Below are 18794 nucleotides of genomic sequence, written 5' to 3'. Positions count from 1 at the left end.
TGTGAGCTTTTTGGTCCACTGCTTAGTGACTTATATTTAGCAACTTTATTTAATAAGTTTTTAAGTAGAAGACTAATCTGCAAATGTCCTATGAACCTGGTTAACCCACCAAGGTCTAAAAGGGTGGCTTCAACAAGGAAGTACTTCCCTTCACCATCTCCTTGCTACTGGCATGGAAAAGTCTTAAAGAACAGAGAACAGGTATCAAACCAGAAGTGCCATCATTTTCCTTAACTTGAGCAGGGTCTCTCCAGAAGAAGGTTTCCATTTCCAGTTGAATAATGGACATATAGTAACATTAAAGGGGTCAGCAAATCGACCTGGGTTAACAAGCCCTATGTTTGCAGATGCTTCTTAGTTTCCCTTCTCCACTTTAAGAGTTGAAAGGAGGAAGGAACTTTTACAGAATATGAAGCAGTTTAAATCTAAAGAATTTCAGAAACTTTTGAAAAAAATTACGTTGACAAAAGCAACCAATATAAATGTAAATTTAAATGATATACCTGCCCTTGGCATACAACAGTATTGCAGAAATATATGTATTTCTTCCTTTAAAGACTGAAAGTGAGATAATCAGGCAACAAAAGCAGTATATAAGAGATTCTGAGATATATTAACTATTGCTTATTGGGTTAAAGCATTATAAAGTTACAGGAAAACTTAAAGAATATATTTCTATGCTGGACACTGTTAAACTACAGAAGTATCATTTAAGAACTATTTTGTTCATTTAACAAACTTTTTTGAGCAGCTACTATGCATAAAGCACTATGCTAAGTACTGTTAAGGGATGTGGAAATGAGAAAAAAATGAATCTTGCCTTCTAGAAACCATCAGCCTAGAAAATATATAATAAAGATAAGATGCTTTAACTATTATAAAAGGAACACATTAACAGGAGAGTCACAGATAAAATGATAAAAAATTCAGTGGATGAAGGGATTCCTTTTGAACGGGTGGGAGGATGGGTACTGGAAGGGTGATCAAAGCAACGGAGTTGGAAATACAGAGAAGGGAAAAGGTATGAAAGATATTGCAAAGATCAATCTCAAGACAGAACAAAATTCCAATTCATAAAAAAAGATTAGACTTACTGGTCTGATAGAGACTGTCCCGAAGATTATGGACCTTAGACACCCTTCAAACCTGGAACAGAACCCCCTCCTGGAGATCACCTTTCAACCAAACAACACCAAAAAAAAAAAAAAAAAAAAAACACTCTAACACAAAACAAAATGCAAGAGAAAGGAGTACTCCCTGACTCATTCTATGAAGCCATCATCACCCTGATACCAGCCAAAAAAAACAAAAAAACCACCAAACTCATTTCCATTGAGTCGATTCTGACTCATAGTGACCCTATAGCCAAACAACAGACAGGTCTATATATAAAGTGAACAATAACACTTGTGAGGAACATGGTCCTCAGAATAATCAACCATATGAGACCAAAAGGGCAGCATTTGCCCAAAAACAAAGTTCAGAAGGCAAGAAGGGACAGGAAAAATGGGCAAATGGAAATGGGGAACCCAGGAAGTAAGGGGGTAGAGTGTTGTCACATTGAAGGGATGGCAACTAATGTCACGAAACAAAATGCATATAACTTGTTGAATGGGAAACTAATTTGCTCTGTAAACTTTCACCCAAACCACAATCAAATGTTCAAAAAAAAAAAGATCACTCTCAAGAGTTAGCAGCTAATTGGGTATCAGATGAAACGTAAGAGAACAGGAGAAGAAAAGCTAAGGATTTGGGGCTGAGAACATGTGGGGTCTAAAGTATCTGTAGGAAATGCAGATAGAGATTTGTAATGTATGGAAGGACAGGACTGGAGATGGAGACCTGGGAATCATCCACAGTGCTCACTGTTGAAGCTTATATACTTCCAAGTGAGAAAGGCCAGTCAGTTCTTAAAACGCACTGACGTTCAGGGAAGCAAGCCAAGGAAACTGAGGAATAGTGAAAGGGAGGAAAAGGAGTAGAAGGAGAACACACTGTCTTGAAAGACAATAGAAAAAACAGTTTTAGGAAGAAAGAGGCATAAAAAACAAATAGTGTAGAAAGAACAAATACGAGGACTGAGAAAAAGCCACTGGATACTGGCTCTTAATTGATAAAAGTACTTCCAGTTGAAAGAAACAGACTATAAGGTGGTGTTGTCAAGCTTTCTTTTCACTAGAGATGAATGACATTCACAAACACCACATCCCATGGGTTTATGCAAGCTATGGACAATCCTAAGGGACCATTAATGGTAGTAATCCTCTTTCTCTCTCTCACGTTCTCTCTCTGCATGTGCAAATGTGCAGAGCATATTAGAATACCAGTAAACAGGAATGACATCATTAGAGGATTAACCCTGAGTTATTTATAAGTAAAAGATTACTTTCAACGTTATCTCATAACTACAATAAAACACTTCTCTGTGTTACACCCATGCTCACTGCAGCATTATTCACAATAGCCAAAAGGTGGAAACAACCCAAATGTCCGTCAACAGATGAATGGAGAAGCCAAATGTGGTACATCCGTACAAAGAAACATTATTCAGCCATAAAGAGAAATGAAGTTCTGATACATGCTATGACATGGACGAAACTTGAAAACATTATGTTGAGTGAAATGTCAGAAAAAAGGGACAAATACTGTACGATCCCACTTACATGAAATATTTAGATTAGGCAAATACACAGAGACCAAAGTTTATTAGTGGTTACCAAAAGCTGGGTGTGAGGAGGGAATGAGAGTTCTTTGTGAAAAGGTACTGAATTTCTGTTTGGGGTGATGTAAAACGTGGAAATTGATAGTGGTGACGGCAGCACAATAAGATGAATGTAATTAATGTCACTGAATTGTACCCTTAAAATGGCTAAAATGGCCAACTTTTGTTACGTGTATTTTACCACAATAAAAAAAAGAAAAAGAAAAAAAGAGAGCAAAACACTGCTCTGCACTGTGACTAGGAAGAAATTGTGTAAGCTAGGGTTAAAGAATAAGCAGACCCCGAGAGCAGACCCCTTTTAACTCAGTACTGAAGTCACTCCTGAAGTTCACCCTTCAGTCAAAGACCAGACAGGCCTATAAAACAAACAGTAACACACAGAGTTCAACCATGTATACGAGACTAAATGGACACACTAGACCAAAAGCACTGACGACAAAGCAGGAAGGGACAGGACAACTGGACGAATGGAAATGGGGAACACAAGGTTGAGAAGGGGAGAGTGTTGACACATCGCAGGGTTGGCAACCAACCAATGTCACAAAACAGTATGTGTATTAATTGTTTAATGAGAAACTAATTTGCTCTGTAAACTTTCACCCAGAGCACAATAAAAAAGAAAAACTGGAGAGAAGGCAAAAAAAGAATAAGCAGGTAATGAAGGTGGGGAATACAGACTGCTCTTTCAGTAAACCTGTGATAAAGGAGGGAAAAAAAATGTGCTGCCGTAGAGTAAATTTAGACTCATAGTGACCCTACAGGACACAGCAGAACTGCCCCATGGGGTTTCCAAGGAGCGGCTGGTGGATTTGAACTGCTGACCTCTTGGTTAGCAGCCACAGCTCTTAACCACTGCGCCACCAGGGCTCCCTGATAAAGAAGAGGGACTAATAACTCATGATGGTGCTTGAGAGGGCACCAAAGTTGAGAAAGGGTTTTATCACATGGAATGGCAAAGCAGGGTTGTAATCGGAGGGAAATAATCCAGGAGGGAGAAAGAAAACTAATGATGCAAGACAGAGAAAATTAATTCCCATGCTTACTGTTTTCAATTTTCTTGCATCGTATATTTGTAAACCACCTCAAATTCTTTCCAGAAAAATGCAAAGCATTAATAAATAACAGAAATAAAATTCTTCTTTTTTCCATTTAAAAATATGAATGTTTATACTGTTGTTATATCTGCTCTTCTAATAACCATATGAAAACTAATAGAAACATTCATGTAACACACAAATATATTACAAGAGAAAGACTATATTGTTTTTATTTCCAGACCTCTAAAAGGTTGAATTAGCCATTTTCATACTGAATTTCTATTCAATTTGATTATGTTCCCTACTCTGAGGGTAAAACATGAACAAACTAAGCTAATTTATGTGCATTTCCTTTGTATCACTGAAATGAAAAGGAACAATAGTTTAATGAAGTAGGATTTGTTATCTGATTATGCCAAATAATTTAGAAACATCTGCTAGTGTTTAGTATTACCATAGTTCAACCTCAAAGAATCTGTTCCCAGTGAGACTTCCATTGTATTCAAGCCTTTGTGAATTTCCAGTTGGGGACCCCATATTCGAGTATGAAATCAAGAAATGACAGAATGGTACATTTACCGAATTAAAAAAAAATGAACAAAAAGATTAAAGGAAAATAGAGGGTGTATAGCATACAGATTGGGGCTTTTATATTAATTCCCAGATTTGAGAAATGCAATAGACTCTACTGTAATATCAAACACTGACTCAAACATTTACTGAGTATCTGGTACGTATCAGACACTGTGGCAGCTGTTAAAGATACAAAGATGAAATCCACAGCCTTCCCATTAAGGAATTTCACCTAATGCGAGAGAGAGGAGAAGATAAACTAGCCATTACATTGCCACGTCTTTAGGGCAGAGATGTGTATAGGGCACCACGGATGCAGAAGAGAAGGGGTGACTAACTCACAAAGGATGGACCATCTTCAGAAAGGCTACTTGGAAGAGATGACTATTCAAGCTGAGTTTGACAAGATGTGTGTAGAAGTGAGTCAGGCAAGGAAGGACTTGAGGAATGATGGTGCCAAAGGCAAAATGAGTACAGCCTCAACTTGAAGAATGTAATCAATGTCACTGCACTGTACATGGAGAAATGGTTGAGATGGTGTATGTTTTGTTATGTATATTTTCACCACAATTAAAAAAAAAAAAATGAGTGCAGCCTCTTCTGGAAACTTTCTGTAGTTCAGATGGTTGAAGCTCAGGCTATAAAGAGGAGATGATAACAGATGAGGCTGAACAGGTAACCAGGGGCCCTACCTTGACAGCTTTATATGCAAGCTAGAGAATTTGGACTTAATCTTAACATGAAGGGTACCACTGGAGGATTTTAAGTAGAAAAGCGAATTGTCAGACTAACCAATTTCTAAGAGGCAGGTTTAAGTTTCCAATTATGGACTCTAATATGTAATAAGCAAGAATAATGCAAAATAATAAAGGAGGAAAAAAGATAAATGAAAGAAAAAATTCTAATTGATTTAAGGGTGTTCATAGGATAAGTACAAATAGAGTGATAGTCATTGTTAAGTATTTATTCTTCATTCAATCATTTATTCACTCCATAAACTTGGTTTGAGCAATCATTATGTGCCAGACATCAAGCTTACAGTTCTTGCTACATCTTAAGTGCCATGAGGAAAGAGGCTATATCTGATTATTCACAATTCAATGTCCCCAACAATATTTCCTGGACCCTAAGCAGTGATCAAATTAATCAACCCTGAATGAAGATGTTAAATGAGTCAGTTTCTGCTATCCAGGGGCTCTCAGTCTCAATGGGAAAGACATGTGGAAAGAAAATTGCAGTAATATGTGACAAGTGAACTAGGCACCACAAAAGCCAAGAGAAGGAAATGGCTAATTCTGCAAGGAGGAATTGGAGAAAGTATCAGCATCTTAGATGGGTTAATTAATGAAAAAGGGGTCTCCAGGAAGAGAAAAGAACATGAACAAAATTATAGAGGCATGAAGGACTTTAGTGCCTTTGAGGAACAAAGGCTACAGCATTTCACTGTAGCTAGAGCACAGGGAATGTGGTTGGCAACTAGGACTTGGAAAGCTGGCTAAGAAGGTTTTTGAACCTTAAGGAAATCAGCGGGGGTTTTTGCCTAAGATTTTGAGATTACATCAATAGCCTCCTTAATACTTACTGGATGAACTTACTGGACACTTACGGTATGATGAATCCAGCACCACTTTTCTGGGACTTGTTACTCAATCCCTCCATCAGCATGGCTGCAGTTGGGAGCTGTCAAGTTAGTACAAGGTTGCCCCGCCCCCCTGACCAGAGCTTACTGGACCAGAGATAGGTACTCAACCCAAGTTAGACCTAGTTGATCCTTCCTTAGGTATCTGTAATTGGAGCTGAGAAAGCAGTCATATTCAGTCTTCCTCTGAGTCCTGAACTATAACATATACAGCTTGGGAGTTATTGGTCACATAGTCCTTCCATGTGGACTAACTAAGGTAATGCACTGTGAAAGAACAAAGCAAATGCACAGAGAAGCAGAGATGATAGAGGGTTTGTCCAATCCCTGTAACATGTCAGTCCCTGGTTCTGCTTCAAGGCTCAGTTCCATTTCCGCCCTTGAAGGGCCCAGTATCCTTCACCAAACTCCTCTTTGGGCTCAAGCTGGTTGGGGTTGCGCTTTTGTTTCTTGCAACCAAGAGTCCTAAGTAAAACGTTCCACAACCACAAAAATACTTTGGTCCAAAAAACTTGTCTTTGGAGATCAGTTCTAGTCTACAACATATTTTGAGAATTGTTGGGTTAAAAAGCACAGAACAGAGGTAAAATTAGTAAGAGAATTTTTGTATGAGAAATCCAAAGGACTCTGAAAATTCATTTCTTTGGCTACCCAGAGAGAGACTTGATATGTTACCTGGGCAGGGAAGGGAGGTATCCTGGAAACCTTTAATAATCCTGTTCCCAAGATACAGAAAGCTGAAGAATTTCAAGCTTTGGGGAAAGTGAACACAGAGAAACTAGTAATAAAGGCCAGTGGCCTCAAAGGTCTGTGTAAAATAAAGAACTGGCTAACTAGAAGAAGAAAGAACAGGATCTGGAAGATGTAAATTTGTGTATTAAAATTATGTCAAGCTCAATATTACAACAGTCATACTTGTAGCTTACCTAACCTGCATGGATTCTGTACCATTATAGTTCCTTGCATTACTGGGGTAGGGGGTGGGGGAAGAGGGCTAGAGAGACTGGCAAACAAAAGCAACAAATTGTGTCTAGTAACATAAATGGAATATATGCGTGCTACACTTCAATGAACACACTAGGGCAACTGCAGATGAGAAAGGAGGATTTCTCAAGACCCTCAAATAAATTTGTATTTAAAATGCTTTGGGATTCTTGAAGGATTAAGTCAAATGGAGAACAAAAAGATTTTTTGTGGCTAGCTTGCTCTAAACTAAGTTTCGGATTAGGGAGTTATTTCTTGCATTAACCTGCATTTCAGCAATAAAATCTCTCATGGTAAATAAGGAATAGGTAACTCCTCAGATAATTTTCACATTTAGGTTTCTAAGAAGCTAACATAAGTGATGTGCTATTACATATCAGTGGTTTCTCCCCGTTGCATCGCACCAAAACAATACGGTGGAACTCTTGATTTAGATCACCTAAAGACTTTTAACAGAGTACTGCAAAGTCATGCACAACTGAATCACCTTTCTAGAGAAAATATTCCAGCAATAGTTAGAGAGAAATTACACACACAACTTTTACATATGAGTTTGTTTTGTTAGAGTAAACTAGAATTGGGACATGTTCAATATGAACATAAGAAATCCTGAATTTTATTTGTGTCTTCCTTTATAAATTACAGAAATCTTTCAGGAATCTCTCTCTTTTTTTCTAGATGACCTCCTAAAGAAGAAGTAAGCATTGCCTGTTGGCTGGGTATTTTCCACATTTTCAGAGTGTGACAGAAAGTACCACAGTGGCCATCAGAATTACCGAAGTCTATCTGATCTTTACCATTAAGGCCTCGAACCAGTTCTCTACCAAAGCATTCTCAAACAAAGTCTACAATGGCACATGGCACATATTCAGCCACACGTTAAGTAGGAATATTTCAGAACCACTTTTTCAAGTGGGTCAACAGACTTATTAAAACAACAAATGGAGAAACTGTGCTAGTATCTCAGATCTTTGTTAATATTTATAATAACATTATTAGTGACAATATTAGCTACTATGTATCTTCAACCACTGTGCTAAGAACCTTACATACATGATCTCTTTTATTTCTGCACAAATGGGAGAAGGGAATTGACAGATCCCGTTTACAGATAAGGAAATTAAGGCTGGAACATATAGCTGGGCCTTGGCAGAGAAAGGATGAAATGTAAGCACTCTTATTCCAAAGTCCAAGTCCTTTCCACTACACTACATACAAGAGAGGTACCATCCTGCACGAGCTTCCCATCTCACTCAGAGTAAAAGCTAAAGTTCTTACCATGGTTCACAGGACCCTACAGAATCTGTGACTCCAAAACCACTCTATGTCCCAATCAGCCCTCTGCCTTCATCTCTTGCTACTTTCCCTTTGCTTACTTGACTCCATCTACACTGGCCCTTCTTTCTGTTCCTCAAAAGTACAGAGCACATACCAGCCTCAAAGCCTGTTCCATGAGGCTATTCCCCCACTTCACATGGCTCACTTCCTCAGTTCCTTCAAGTCTTTGCTCAAAATTCACCTTATCTGCAGGGCCTTCCTTGACTACTCTGCACCATAGTAGCTCCATTCCCCTCACCCTGCTTTTCTGTTCTTTATAGCACCTGCCACCAGGTGCATTATATAATTTTTTATTGTCTATCTCCCTCCATTGCACATGTAAGTTCCTTGAGGACAGAAACTAATACATACCTGGCACATATTAAAAAAAAAAAAAAAACCTGTTGCCATCGAGTCGATTCCAACTCACAGCAACCCTATAGTACAGAGTAGAGCTGCCCCATAGAGTTTCCAGTAAGCAGCCGGTGGATTCAAACTGCCAACCTTCTGGTTACCAGCCTGAGCTCTTAACTACTGCACCACCACGGTTCCTGGCACATATTAGGCACTCAATAAATATTTGTTGAACACATGAGTAAACAAATCACAAAACAGGAAAACACATTCCAATCTTCAGAGCTACTCCTCAACAAAAATATGAAAACGGCACATTCCATGTTTCTGCTTCCTTCTCTGAATGTCTTGGGTATTTTTACTGTCACATCTTATTACAGCACCTCATACAAGCCCCTCTTAGTAAGACCCCATGCTCTATATAAAAACTTTCACCCATTTCCTCTTACAGTGTTAACTCCCTCAACCAAGATGTTTGTCCTATGTCTTACTACTTTAAGATTTTCAATCTATAAATTAAATTCTTTCATGCTATATGAAGATAGGTAGAGCTAACCAAAAGGCTGGAGGTTCAAATCCACCGAGAGGTACCTTGGAAGAAAGGCATGGAGATCTACTTCCCCAAAAATCAGCCACTGACCCAACCTGACTACAGTCTTAAGCATTCAAGCTCATAAAACCAATCTCACAAGTTGTTTGGTTATGTCTAAGAAGTATTTGTAACTATATTCCCTATGTGGTTTATTATATATATGTATATGGATATACATGCATGCACACACATGCCTGTATGTACGTGTACATATAGATACATCTATCTGTACACACATATGTACCCACATATTCATACCCATACACACATATGCCTATACACATATATGTGTAACCACATACATATTTTTTGGCTGTTGTGTTGTTGCAAAATTGTATTTGTCATATCCTTCACCAAAACAAACAAAAATCAGCCACTGAAAACCCTACGGAGCACAATTTTACTCTGAAATACATGGGGTCTACTCAATGGCAACTCGTTAGTTTTTTTGTTTTTGGTTTTTAATCTGTATTTAGCATGATACTTCTTGTCTCAGTTATCTACTAGTGCTACTATAACAGAAATATCACAAGTGGATGGCTTTAACAAACAAATTTATTCTCTCACAGTCTAGGAGGCTAGAAGTGCCAATTCAGGGTGCTAGCTTCAGGGGAAGGCTTTCTCTCTCTGTTGACTCTGCGGGAAGGACTCTGTCATCAATCTTCCCTGGTCGAGAAGCTTATCAGCACAAGGACCCTGGGTCCAAAGGACACGCTATTCTCCAGGCTCATTTCTTGGTGGTATGAGGTCCTCCTGTCTCTCTGCCTGCTTCTCTCTTTTATACCTCAAAAGAGACTGACTTAAGACACAACCTAATCTTGTTGACTGAGTCCTGCCTCATTAACATCATAAAGGTAGGATTTACAACACACAGGAAAATCACATCAGATCACAAAACGGTAGACAATCACACAATACTGGGAATCGTAGCCTAGCCAAGTTGACACATATTTTGGGGGGACATAATTCAATCCATGACACGTCTCATAGGTAACATGCTAGAGATGATGCTTTAACTTTAATGTAATGGTGTAAAGTGCATTCACTGTGAAAGGCCTGCAGGGGAAATATTTCAGTCAGGCAGATACTTCCATATCCCTCAAACGGACACCTATAGCACTTACCTGCCATATATGCTACTTAGCACAAGCCACTTCAAATCCTAAAATCATCTCTGCCAAAGTAACTTCATAGCCATTGAGGAGCTAGAAAAAATTACAATGTTCTACATAAAAAATACAAGATAGACTATGCTATAAGGGAGGAACATAAGTTGCTAATGGCAGAAATGGGGAAATCAGAAAGGATTAGCAGTTTAAAGAGAAAGACATTTTATATCTTTCAAATAACAAGTTTGTAGTTATAAAAATCTACTCAAGTACCAAGCAGTCCAACGATACTCAAAGATAAAAAGTCAGAGTGGAAAGGGAAAGGAACAACCTTCAGTGCAGCTGGATGGAAAACAATGAGGTGGCCCAGTGCCACGCCGCTAAGCAATTGGCAACAGGCCTGGTCTTACTCATCTTTCCTTCTTCCACAAATTACTCAATTGTCAGCTTTAACTCTTTCCAAGAAGTGCTTACTTTTCTAAATTTAAAAGAATCATTCAAATCAGGTAGAATAATTTTGTATCCATCAATTTTGAGTTTTGTTTTTTGTCCCTTGTGGGGTGGGGGGAATACTCTCTAAAAAAGGGGAAAGTTCTAGAAGGCTCCTGGATATAAAACCATTCTTTTAGATAGTTTTTTGGGTTTTTTTTAATAGTTCAAGTGAATAAGGAGCATGAAGTAAATTTTCTTTCTATTCAATCTGGCTTTTTATTTTTTTTAAAGCTTAGGTTTTTTTTTTTTTTTTTAAATTAATAACAGCATTATTGAGATATAATTCACCTACCATAAAATTTACCCTTTTAAAGTATACAATTCAGTGGTTTTTAGTATATTCACAAAGTATTCAATCTGTGTTTTAAAAATAAGGAGCAAAATAAAGAATGTATGTTTTTAAGTTTATCAGACTTTTTTTTATTAATTATAACTTTTCAACATAAAAAAAATGGTCACACCATCCGATCTTCTTAGTCTCTTCCTACCCTGTTATTTAAAGATAACAGAATTATATTGATCAATAAGAATCAACTTTTATGGGAATCACTTTTTATGCCAGAATGACTCATAGCTGATAATTTGGTTGGAAGGCCAGGCTTGAAGACTTGTCTTGAAATGTCTGCACAGAAAGTTCAGTGATTTCATTTAGATTGTATATTGCAGGTAAGTAAAAATAAAGTTTTCTAAAGATGTTGTGATTCATACTTTACATAAGACTGAGAAAATATCAACTGTCCAAGTCACAGGATATTATTATTATTAGATGGACTTTGGGGGACAATGACACACATCTCTAGCCCCAGCAAGCTACTCTTTATCATGGCTGCTGTCAAGATGATAGTAAACTATTAATTCTTAAACCAATCTGATGAAGAACGTGTAATTCATTACACTAATGTCCCTCCTTCACAACTATTATTATATGACATACAAAGTATGGCCACACAGTATTTTTCTGCCTAGCTAATTCTCTTATGATTGCTTTAGCATAGTATAAAACGTACAATCTCAATGGGGTGATACTGCTCCCAATGAGGTTAAGACTGGTACTTTCCTGGGGGTCAAAAACATCTTATTCTTTTAATGTATACAGCACAGATACTTACCATCTATAATCAGGTATAAGGAGCCCTGGTGACTCAGTGGAGCCCTGGAAGCGCAGTGGTTTAAGAGCTCGGCTGCTAACCAAAAGGCTGGCAGTTCGAATCCACCAGCTGCTCCCTGGAAACCCAATGGGGCAGTTCTACTCTGTCCTATAGGGTCACTATGAGTCAGAATCGACTCAACGGCAACAAGTTTTTTTTTTTTATTTGGTGGCTCAGTGGATAAGCACTCAGCTGTTAACCAAAAGGTTGGCAGTTAAAACCCACCAGCCGCACCGCGCGGGAAAGATGAGGCAGTCTGCTTCTGTAAAGAATACAGCCTTGGAAATCCTATGGGGAGGTTCTACTCAGTCCTATTGGATCACTATGAGTTGGAATCGACTCCATGGCAATGGGTTTATAAGCAAATATATAATGAATCAATGGTATTAAAATTTCATGAAGGGGGGACAATTAGGGATTAAAATGTCTAAAAAGGCTCCTGGGGGTGGGGAAATAATAAAAAAGATTGAGAAACAGTGACCTAAAAGAAACTGAAACTCTTATCTTGACATTTATGTGAAATTTTTGTAATTACACATATCACTATCTTCTATCTTCAAAGATTAGGCTGCTAAATGAGAATCTAATTTGCTGGGTAAACTTTCACTGAAAACACAATAAAAATATTATTTTTAAAAAAGCAAAGATTAAGCAGCTTATAGGATGGTTATCTGCAGGGGTAGACGTGACTCGAAAGACTGCATCACCAGCATTCCTTCCACACTGTACACAGACGGCAACTATCAGAGTTACAACAACTATAATTTTTTATCTCTCTTACATAGTACCAGATCTCCAAACATTAAAAGACCAATTTTAAAGCTGAAATATTAAGTTTCTGTCACCAACAAAAGATAGAGAATATGGAAGCGTATTTGAATAAGGATGATAATTTTAATGACCACTGAAAGGACAGAACATTCTCGGAAAGGCAACTGGGCTCTAATCACTGAACCACACTACTGCTTAAGTAACTCGCTCTCATTTTCTCTGATGAACAACATCTGAAATATTAAAATGTCAACAGACAGTGTATTCAAGTGGGAGTTTCTGATAAAATTAGCTTTCGGTCAAATAAATCATACTAAAATGTTCAGTTGACTTTTTTTTTTTAAGACCACAGAATGAAACAAATTTGCATTAATATATACTTTTAATTTTAGGCTAGTCACACAGGAAAACAGAACATTTCCTAATTGCCTCACAAAGAATATGCTATTAACTGTTCCAAAGGATCTGTACAAAGATGGGTCATGGGTAGATATGTCAGGGTAGTGAGAGGTACCAAATAAAGTAGGATACTAAATAGGTTTCCACGGTAGCAGAAGGGTCTGAGGAAGGCTGGTGGGAAATTACAGTGAGTTCAGTAAGTATTAGAGGTGATCTATGGCAGTGATAAGGCTGTGGTGGCACAATGGTTAAGCACTCAGTCAGCCAAAAGGTCGGTGGTTCGAACCCACCAGCCACACCTAAAAGAAAAGACCTGGCAATCTGCTTCCATAAAGGTTACTGCCTAGAAAACCCTATGGGGCAGTTCTACTCTGTCATATAGGGTGGCTGAGTCAGAATCAATTTGACAGCACACAACAACATGGCAATGATGATGGTGACCAAACAGTTATGAGAAGAAAAAAGAAAAAAAAGGGGGAGGGAAGAATTTGGGAAATGACAGAGTTAATGCTACCCAAACAGAGAAGAGACTTATCTAGAATTCAGTCAGCCCAGCTGGACTGTCACTGAGTTCCCCATCTTATCGGCTGGTCTAGCTGTACACCCCAGCCCCATTTAGCTATACATGACAGAAATCCCTGCCAAGGGATAACCTGGCAGAATGCTTATTCACCCAGCCATGCCAACTAGGGCTCTACTGGTGTGGCCAATCTGTCAGATAGTCCAGCTGACAAGACCCGAGGCTTTCCTTCTATCCCAGCAAGTATTAAAGAACATGTGCTGCTCTACCGGGGAAGTTCTAACAAAGCCTATATGCAATTAGGTAGAGAGGCACATCTACTACTGTTCTGAAAAAGACTCTGAAGTGTCACTAGAGTGTAAACTCTATGAGAGCAGGCACCATGTCTCTTGTACACTGCTAAGGATGTTTACTAAATGAATGAGCAATGTTAGTGAGCAGAGGTTAACTACATTTGTATAACTTTTAAGATTTGGGGATTTAAAAAATATCTACCAATGCTGATAACTGAGAGGTAGGTCATTTGAAAGGTGAAGAGAAATGCTTTACAAATTCCTGAACTTACAAAAATGCACATTTCTCAACTCCCAAATGAGACAGTAAAATCAGGAAGAATGAAGGTCTGGTTCTTGCATCACAGAATAAAACAGAATTTGCATTAAAAATATTCTTTTAAACAGCAAAGGTCATTAATAGTGAGGATGAGAGACAGGACACTCTTCACTCTTCAGCTTAATTTGATGGGTATTTTACTGAGTTTCTATTCAACAAGTGGAAAAACTATATAAATATAAAATTGTATTAGATAATTTTAGAGGCTTTCACTTTTTAAAACCAAGGTAACTTTCATTAACTTTCTGTAAAATGAACATTCTTTACATTTATAAAAAGCCTGAATGGAAATAACAAAACACAAAGCAAAAGACTAGACTGCATTGCTGGCCTAAGCCAACTAACACAACCAACATACACAAATAGTGTTCTGGCAGTGGTTATTCTGGGAAGCCTTAGGTACCAAACTATGCTGAGCTCTGACTTTCATAATTGATAAGTCATATTTGTCTGTTTTCTTGTCCCTACCTTCTCACCACCACCATCATAGAATTTATCTCATTGCTCCTCTAAGTTGGTCATTAAGAGTAAATAGAAGAGAAATGAAGTCCTGATACATGCCACGCACCGATGAGCTTTGAACATAATATGCTAAGTGGAATACGTCACAAAAGAAAATACTATATGATCTCACTTATATGAAATAAGCAAATATATAGAAACCAAAGGAGCCCTGGTGGTGCAGTAGTTAAGCACTTGGCTGCTAACCGAAATGATGATGGCTTGAATCCGCTAGCTGCTCCACAGGAGAAAGATGTGGCAGTCTGCTTCTGTAAAGATTTCCAGCCTTGGAAATCCTGTGGGGCAGTTCTACTCAGACATACAGGGTCACTCTGAATCGGAACTGACTCGACCACAATGGGTTCTTTTTTTTTTAATAGAAACCAAAGATTATCAGCAGTTGGGGTGAGTAGAAAAGGGAGAGTTTTTGCTTAGGGGGCACTGAGTTTATGTTAATGGGAAAAACAATTCGGAAAAGGATGGTGATAACATGAAGAATGTAATCAATGTGACTGAATTATACACACAGAAATTGCTGAATTACCGAATGTTTTGTTGTGTATATTTTCACCATAATAATTTTTAAAAAAAAAAGTAATATAAAGGAATATGAAGTACCCCTGGGTACTTAACAAAGTATATAAAAAGCTATTCTGAGTTGAACAAGCATGATCAAATCTCCTATTTATACACGATACAATGGTTCTCAAATGCAGATTCTATAGGTCTTCAAGCAAAGGAATCTCCATTTTTTAACACACATTCCAAATAACTGATGAGTGGTCTGCAGCCACACTGTGGAGAACAGCTGCTGCTCTACCACCACTTAAAAAAATAGCCTCTGTGCACAGGTGTGCCTTGCTTTATAACACATAAATGTTCTTAAAAATTGTAACCGAATTACATGTTGTAAACTAAATTCTATTTTCCGAGAGGTTGACTATAAAACTTTAAAGATATTTCTACCTGGTGACTGTAGTTTCTTACAGTTTACCTCTAGAGGTCTATGCTCTTCCTTCTCCCATCCCCACTTTTAGTAGTTAAAGATTTAAAATTTAGGAATCCTTTAAAAGAGCATTATCACACACTCCCTCTCTCCCCAGTTCATCTGTTTTATCCACTGAGAATATCAGTATTCTGGGAAGTGGTTGGCTTGTAAACCTTACCTTTAAAAACAAACTTTGAAAATGCAGAATATACCTTTAATAGGAAAATTAATTTAGTCAGAAATAGTTTTAAAGAGAAATTCACTTCTGGAAATCTTACTGCTATGTATTAACTGCAACAGTGCAAGATAAATGTTCCTTCAAAAGAAAATATCAACCATGAATAGACTTCCATCATTTTTAACTTTTGTATTAAAAAGTCCACATTTAAGTAAAATACTTCTACCAGAAAATGGAGATTTGATGCAAGATACTGGAAAACAACAGCAAGATTTTTACTGTATCTTTCAGAGAAAGATAAAATATTTTTTTAAAGCACCTTTGGAGAACCAACAAGAAGAAATGTCACTTCTAATATCTTGGGTGTTTAGGTGTAGTAAAAACTGCCCCAGACTCAAGACTGGCAAATTATGTTCTAGGTTGAGTTTTGCCACCAATGGGCCATGAGACCTTAGGAAATAACCTCTCTAGGTCTAATTTTAATTTATAAAATAAGATGGTTAAATAAACTCTTTGATTCTAGCAGCTTGATTTACTGTGAGTTATTTACGTCAAAGGGCATTTGTGTTATGTGATGCCTATAATGTGCTTGATCAAATGACATAACTCAAACTTAACTGGAAACTTGATATTGTGAGTAACTTACTAAGACTGTCCTTGTAGATATCAGTTACATATAATTGTACTTTACTTTTTTGAAAATCTGAATACTTTGAACATTTAAATTTTCACAAATTTTCTTAAAGCGAGGTACGTAAGTACCAAAGTCAGTTTTGTAAAAGGAAACACTGTACCTTCAGTCTTTCTTCCCAACACATTATCATAGCACTCTGGAAAACAAACACACATATCCTGAAGTATTAACCACTGAAACAATAGGGCTAAAGTAATTACAGCACAGAAATAACATTTTTTTCCTAATTAATATTCAAAGATATGCTTAGGAGTACAGTTATTTCCCAGTAGCCAACTTTCTTCTGTCTGCTCTCATTCATTAGAGCAAACATTTTCAATTGTTACAAATATTAAATTAAGTCCACCAATTAGTCCTGTTTCCAACGGAATATACGAGTCCAAAAAATTCTCCAACAATCCAATAGGAAGCAACACATGCGTTTGGCAATTCCAGGAAGGATGGGGATGCAACAGACATCATGGTCAAAAAATAAATAAACTTTCCGGGATCTTTATCTACCTACTCGAAGAACGTAGGTTTCCAAACAATCAGCTAACTTCTCTCGCAAGTTGGCATCTTAGGGACGTTGTACGTTAACAAAACACCTAGGACCCTACAGCCTCCCAGCCCAGAATTGGCCAGGGGAGCACACGCCCATCGGCCCTGTTTGGAGAAAGGAACAATGGGAGAGGCGCGAGGGAGCGAGCCCGGCGCCCCGGGAGCCCCAACGCCACCACCCCACCCATGCCCGGAATCGCGCGCGGTGTCCCCCACCACCGGCGCCCCGACTCCCTAGTCCCCGAACCCCGGGGCGCGGCCCCACCTGCGGCGGCGCAGGGAAAAGGCTGCACTTACCAAACAGGGTCAGAGCCATTGTAAAGGCGCTCGCCGCTTGCTCGCTGCCGCCCGCGGTGCACGCGCTCCTCCCAGGCCGGCCAGAGGTCACCGCATCGGCCCGACAAGCTCACACCTCAGAGGGAGTGCCGTGCCGGAGGGGCGTGGTGGGGGCGCTGGCGACCGGCAAGGCAGCAGGCCGGGACGCAGGGGGCTACTGCAAGAAAAAGTTATTCACGCGTTATTGTCAGGCGCACCCAGGTACCCGCTAGCCCTCAGCGAGCCGGCACTTGTCGCTGCCAACAGTGTACTAAGCTGAGTGTGCGCGCAGGCGGCGGTACCTGCGAGACCCGAGGGCTTGGCCGCGGCGCAATGGCAGGCGGAGAGGCGGCGCCGCAGTGGCGGCGGCGGCAGTAGAGGAGCAGCCTCGCAGTGCCCCCGGCGGGGCGCGCTCATTCCGCATCCCGCTGCCTCGCAGACGCCATCTTGCGATAGTGTCTCCCACGAGATCCGCCGCTTTACCTCCTCCCGCCTGCCCCTCCGGGCGGCTGGGCCGAATGCGTTGCCGTAGCAACGGGCGCGCGCGGGGGGCGCGGGGGGCGCGGGGGCGCGCGGCCCTCCTTCCCGGGGCAGCGGGGATCCGCTCTGGCCCCTGTGGAGACCGCCGCCTGGACCCAGGATGGGGTGGGGGGCGGTGCGCGCTTTAACTGCAATCCCTGGCTTTTTTTGAATGGGATTTGGGGAGGCGCAGACAGGAGAAAAGCTGAGCTGTTACTCGTAGGAGGAAGAGGCATGGAAGGATGCTCCGTGAAAAAAGGACCCAGGCAGGGTCGTCTGGGGATCGGGTTCGTTTGAGGATACATTTCTTCTCCTGGGGCCCTCGGCTTAGCGGACATTGTAGAGCTAGTGACCTAAAGCTGCAGGACTCGAGAAGGGAGCATGGAGCAGAATAGGGGCACGAATGTTGGCTTTCTTTTCTGTTTGGATTTAAGAGCCGCTAGTAGTTCTGATCAGGTTGTCATGTGTGAGGAAACGAGAGTCGTTTAAAAAGCATCTGGGATTACTTTAGAATAATTTTTAAAAAGGCCGTTGCTTAAAACTAATTTTATTCCCTTTACATTGTTCTTCTTTGCTATTGTCACTGGAAAAATCAGCATTTTTCACTGATTGGCACTTCTCCTTTACCACAAAAGATTGTTCTCTTCCCTGAGCTTTTTGTATTTATCTGATAATCACTGGCAACATCCTTCTTTCTATGATATTCTCTCCTTGCCTTAATTAATGAGGAGCCATACGACGCCTTGAGATTAACAACCGAAAGATGTTCTTGAAAAGCTCGGTTATGATG

General features: G+C 39.5%; 1 protein-coding gene across 2 annotated transcripts in view; it reads right to left on the bottom strand.

Annotated features, from left to right (window-relative positions):
* The window catches only part of CHN1 (chimerin 1), a 227643-nt gene extending 209694 nt beyond the window's left edge, over positions 1 to 17949 (bottom strand). Inside the window, exons 1-2 of one of the 2 annotated variants that reach the window (XM_004375489.2) lie at positions 17788 to 17949; positions 17468 to 17663 (exon numbers count right to left, since the gene is read on the bottom strand). In XM_004375489.2, coding sequence (XP_004375546.1) covers positions 17468 to 17486 — 19 coding nt within the window. In that variant the 5' untranslated portion in view covers positions 17487 to 17663; positions 17788 to 17949. Of the gene's footprint in view, positions 1 to 17467 lie in introns of both variants that reach the window. The other variant, XM_004375488.2, reaches the window with a different exon arrangement.
* Between the last annotated feature and the right edge of the window lie 845 nt (positions 17950 to 18794).

The sequence above is a fragment of the Trichechus manatus genome, unplaced genomic scaffold (genome assembly GCF_000243295.1).
Source record: "Trichechus manatus latirostris isolate Lorelei unplaced genomic scaffold, TriManLat1.0 scaffold00037, whole genome shotgun sequence".
NCBI lineage: Eukaryota > Metazoa > Chordata > Mammalia > Sirenia > Trichechidae > Trichechus > Trichechus manatus.
This window is presented reverse-complemented; position numbering and strand designations above follow the sequence as displayed.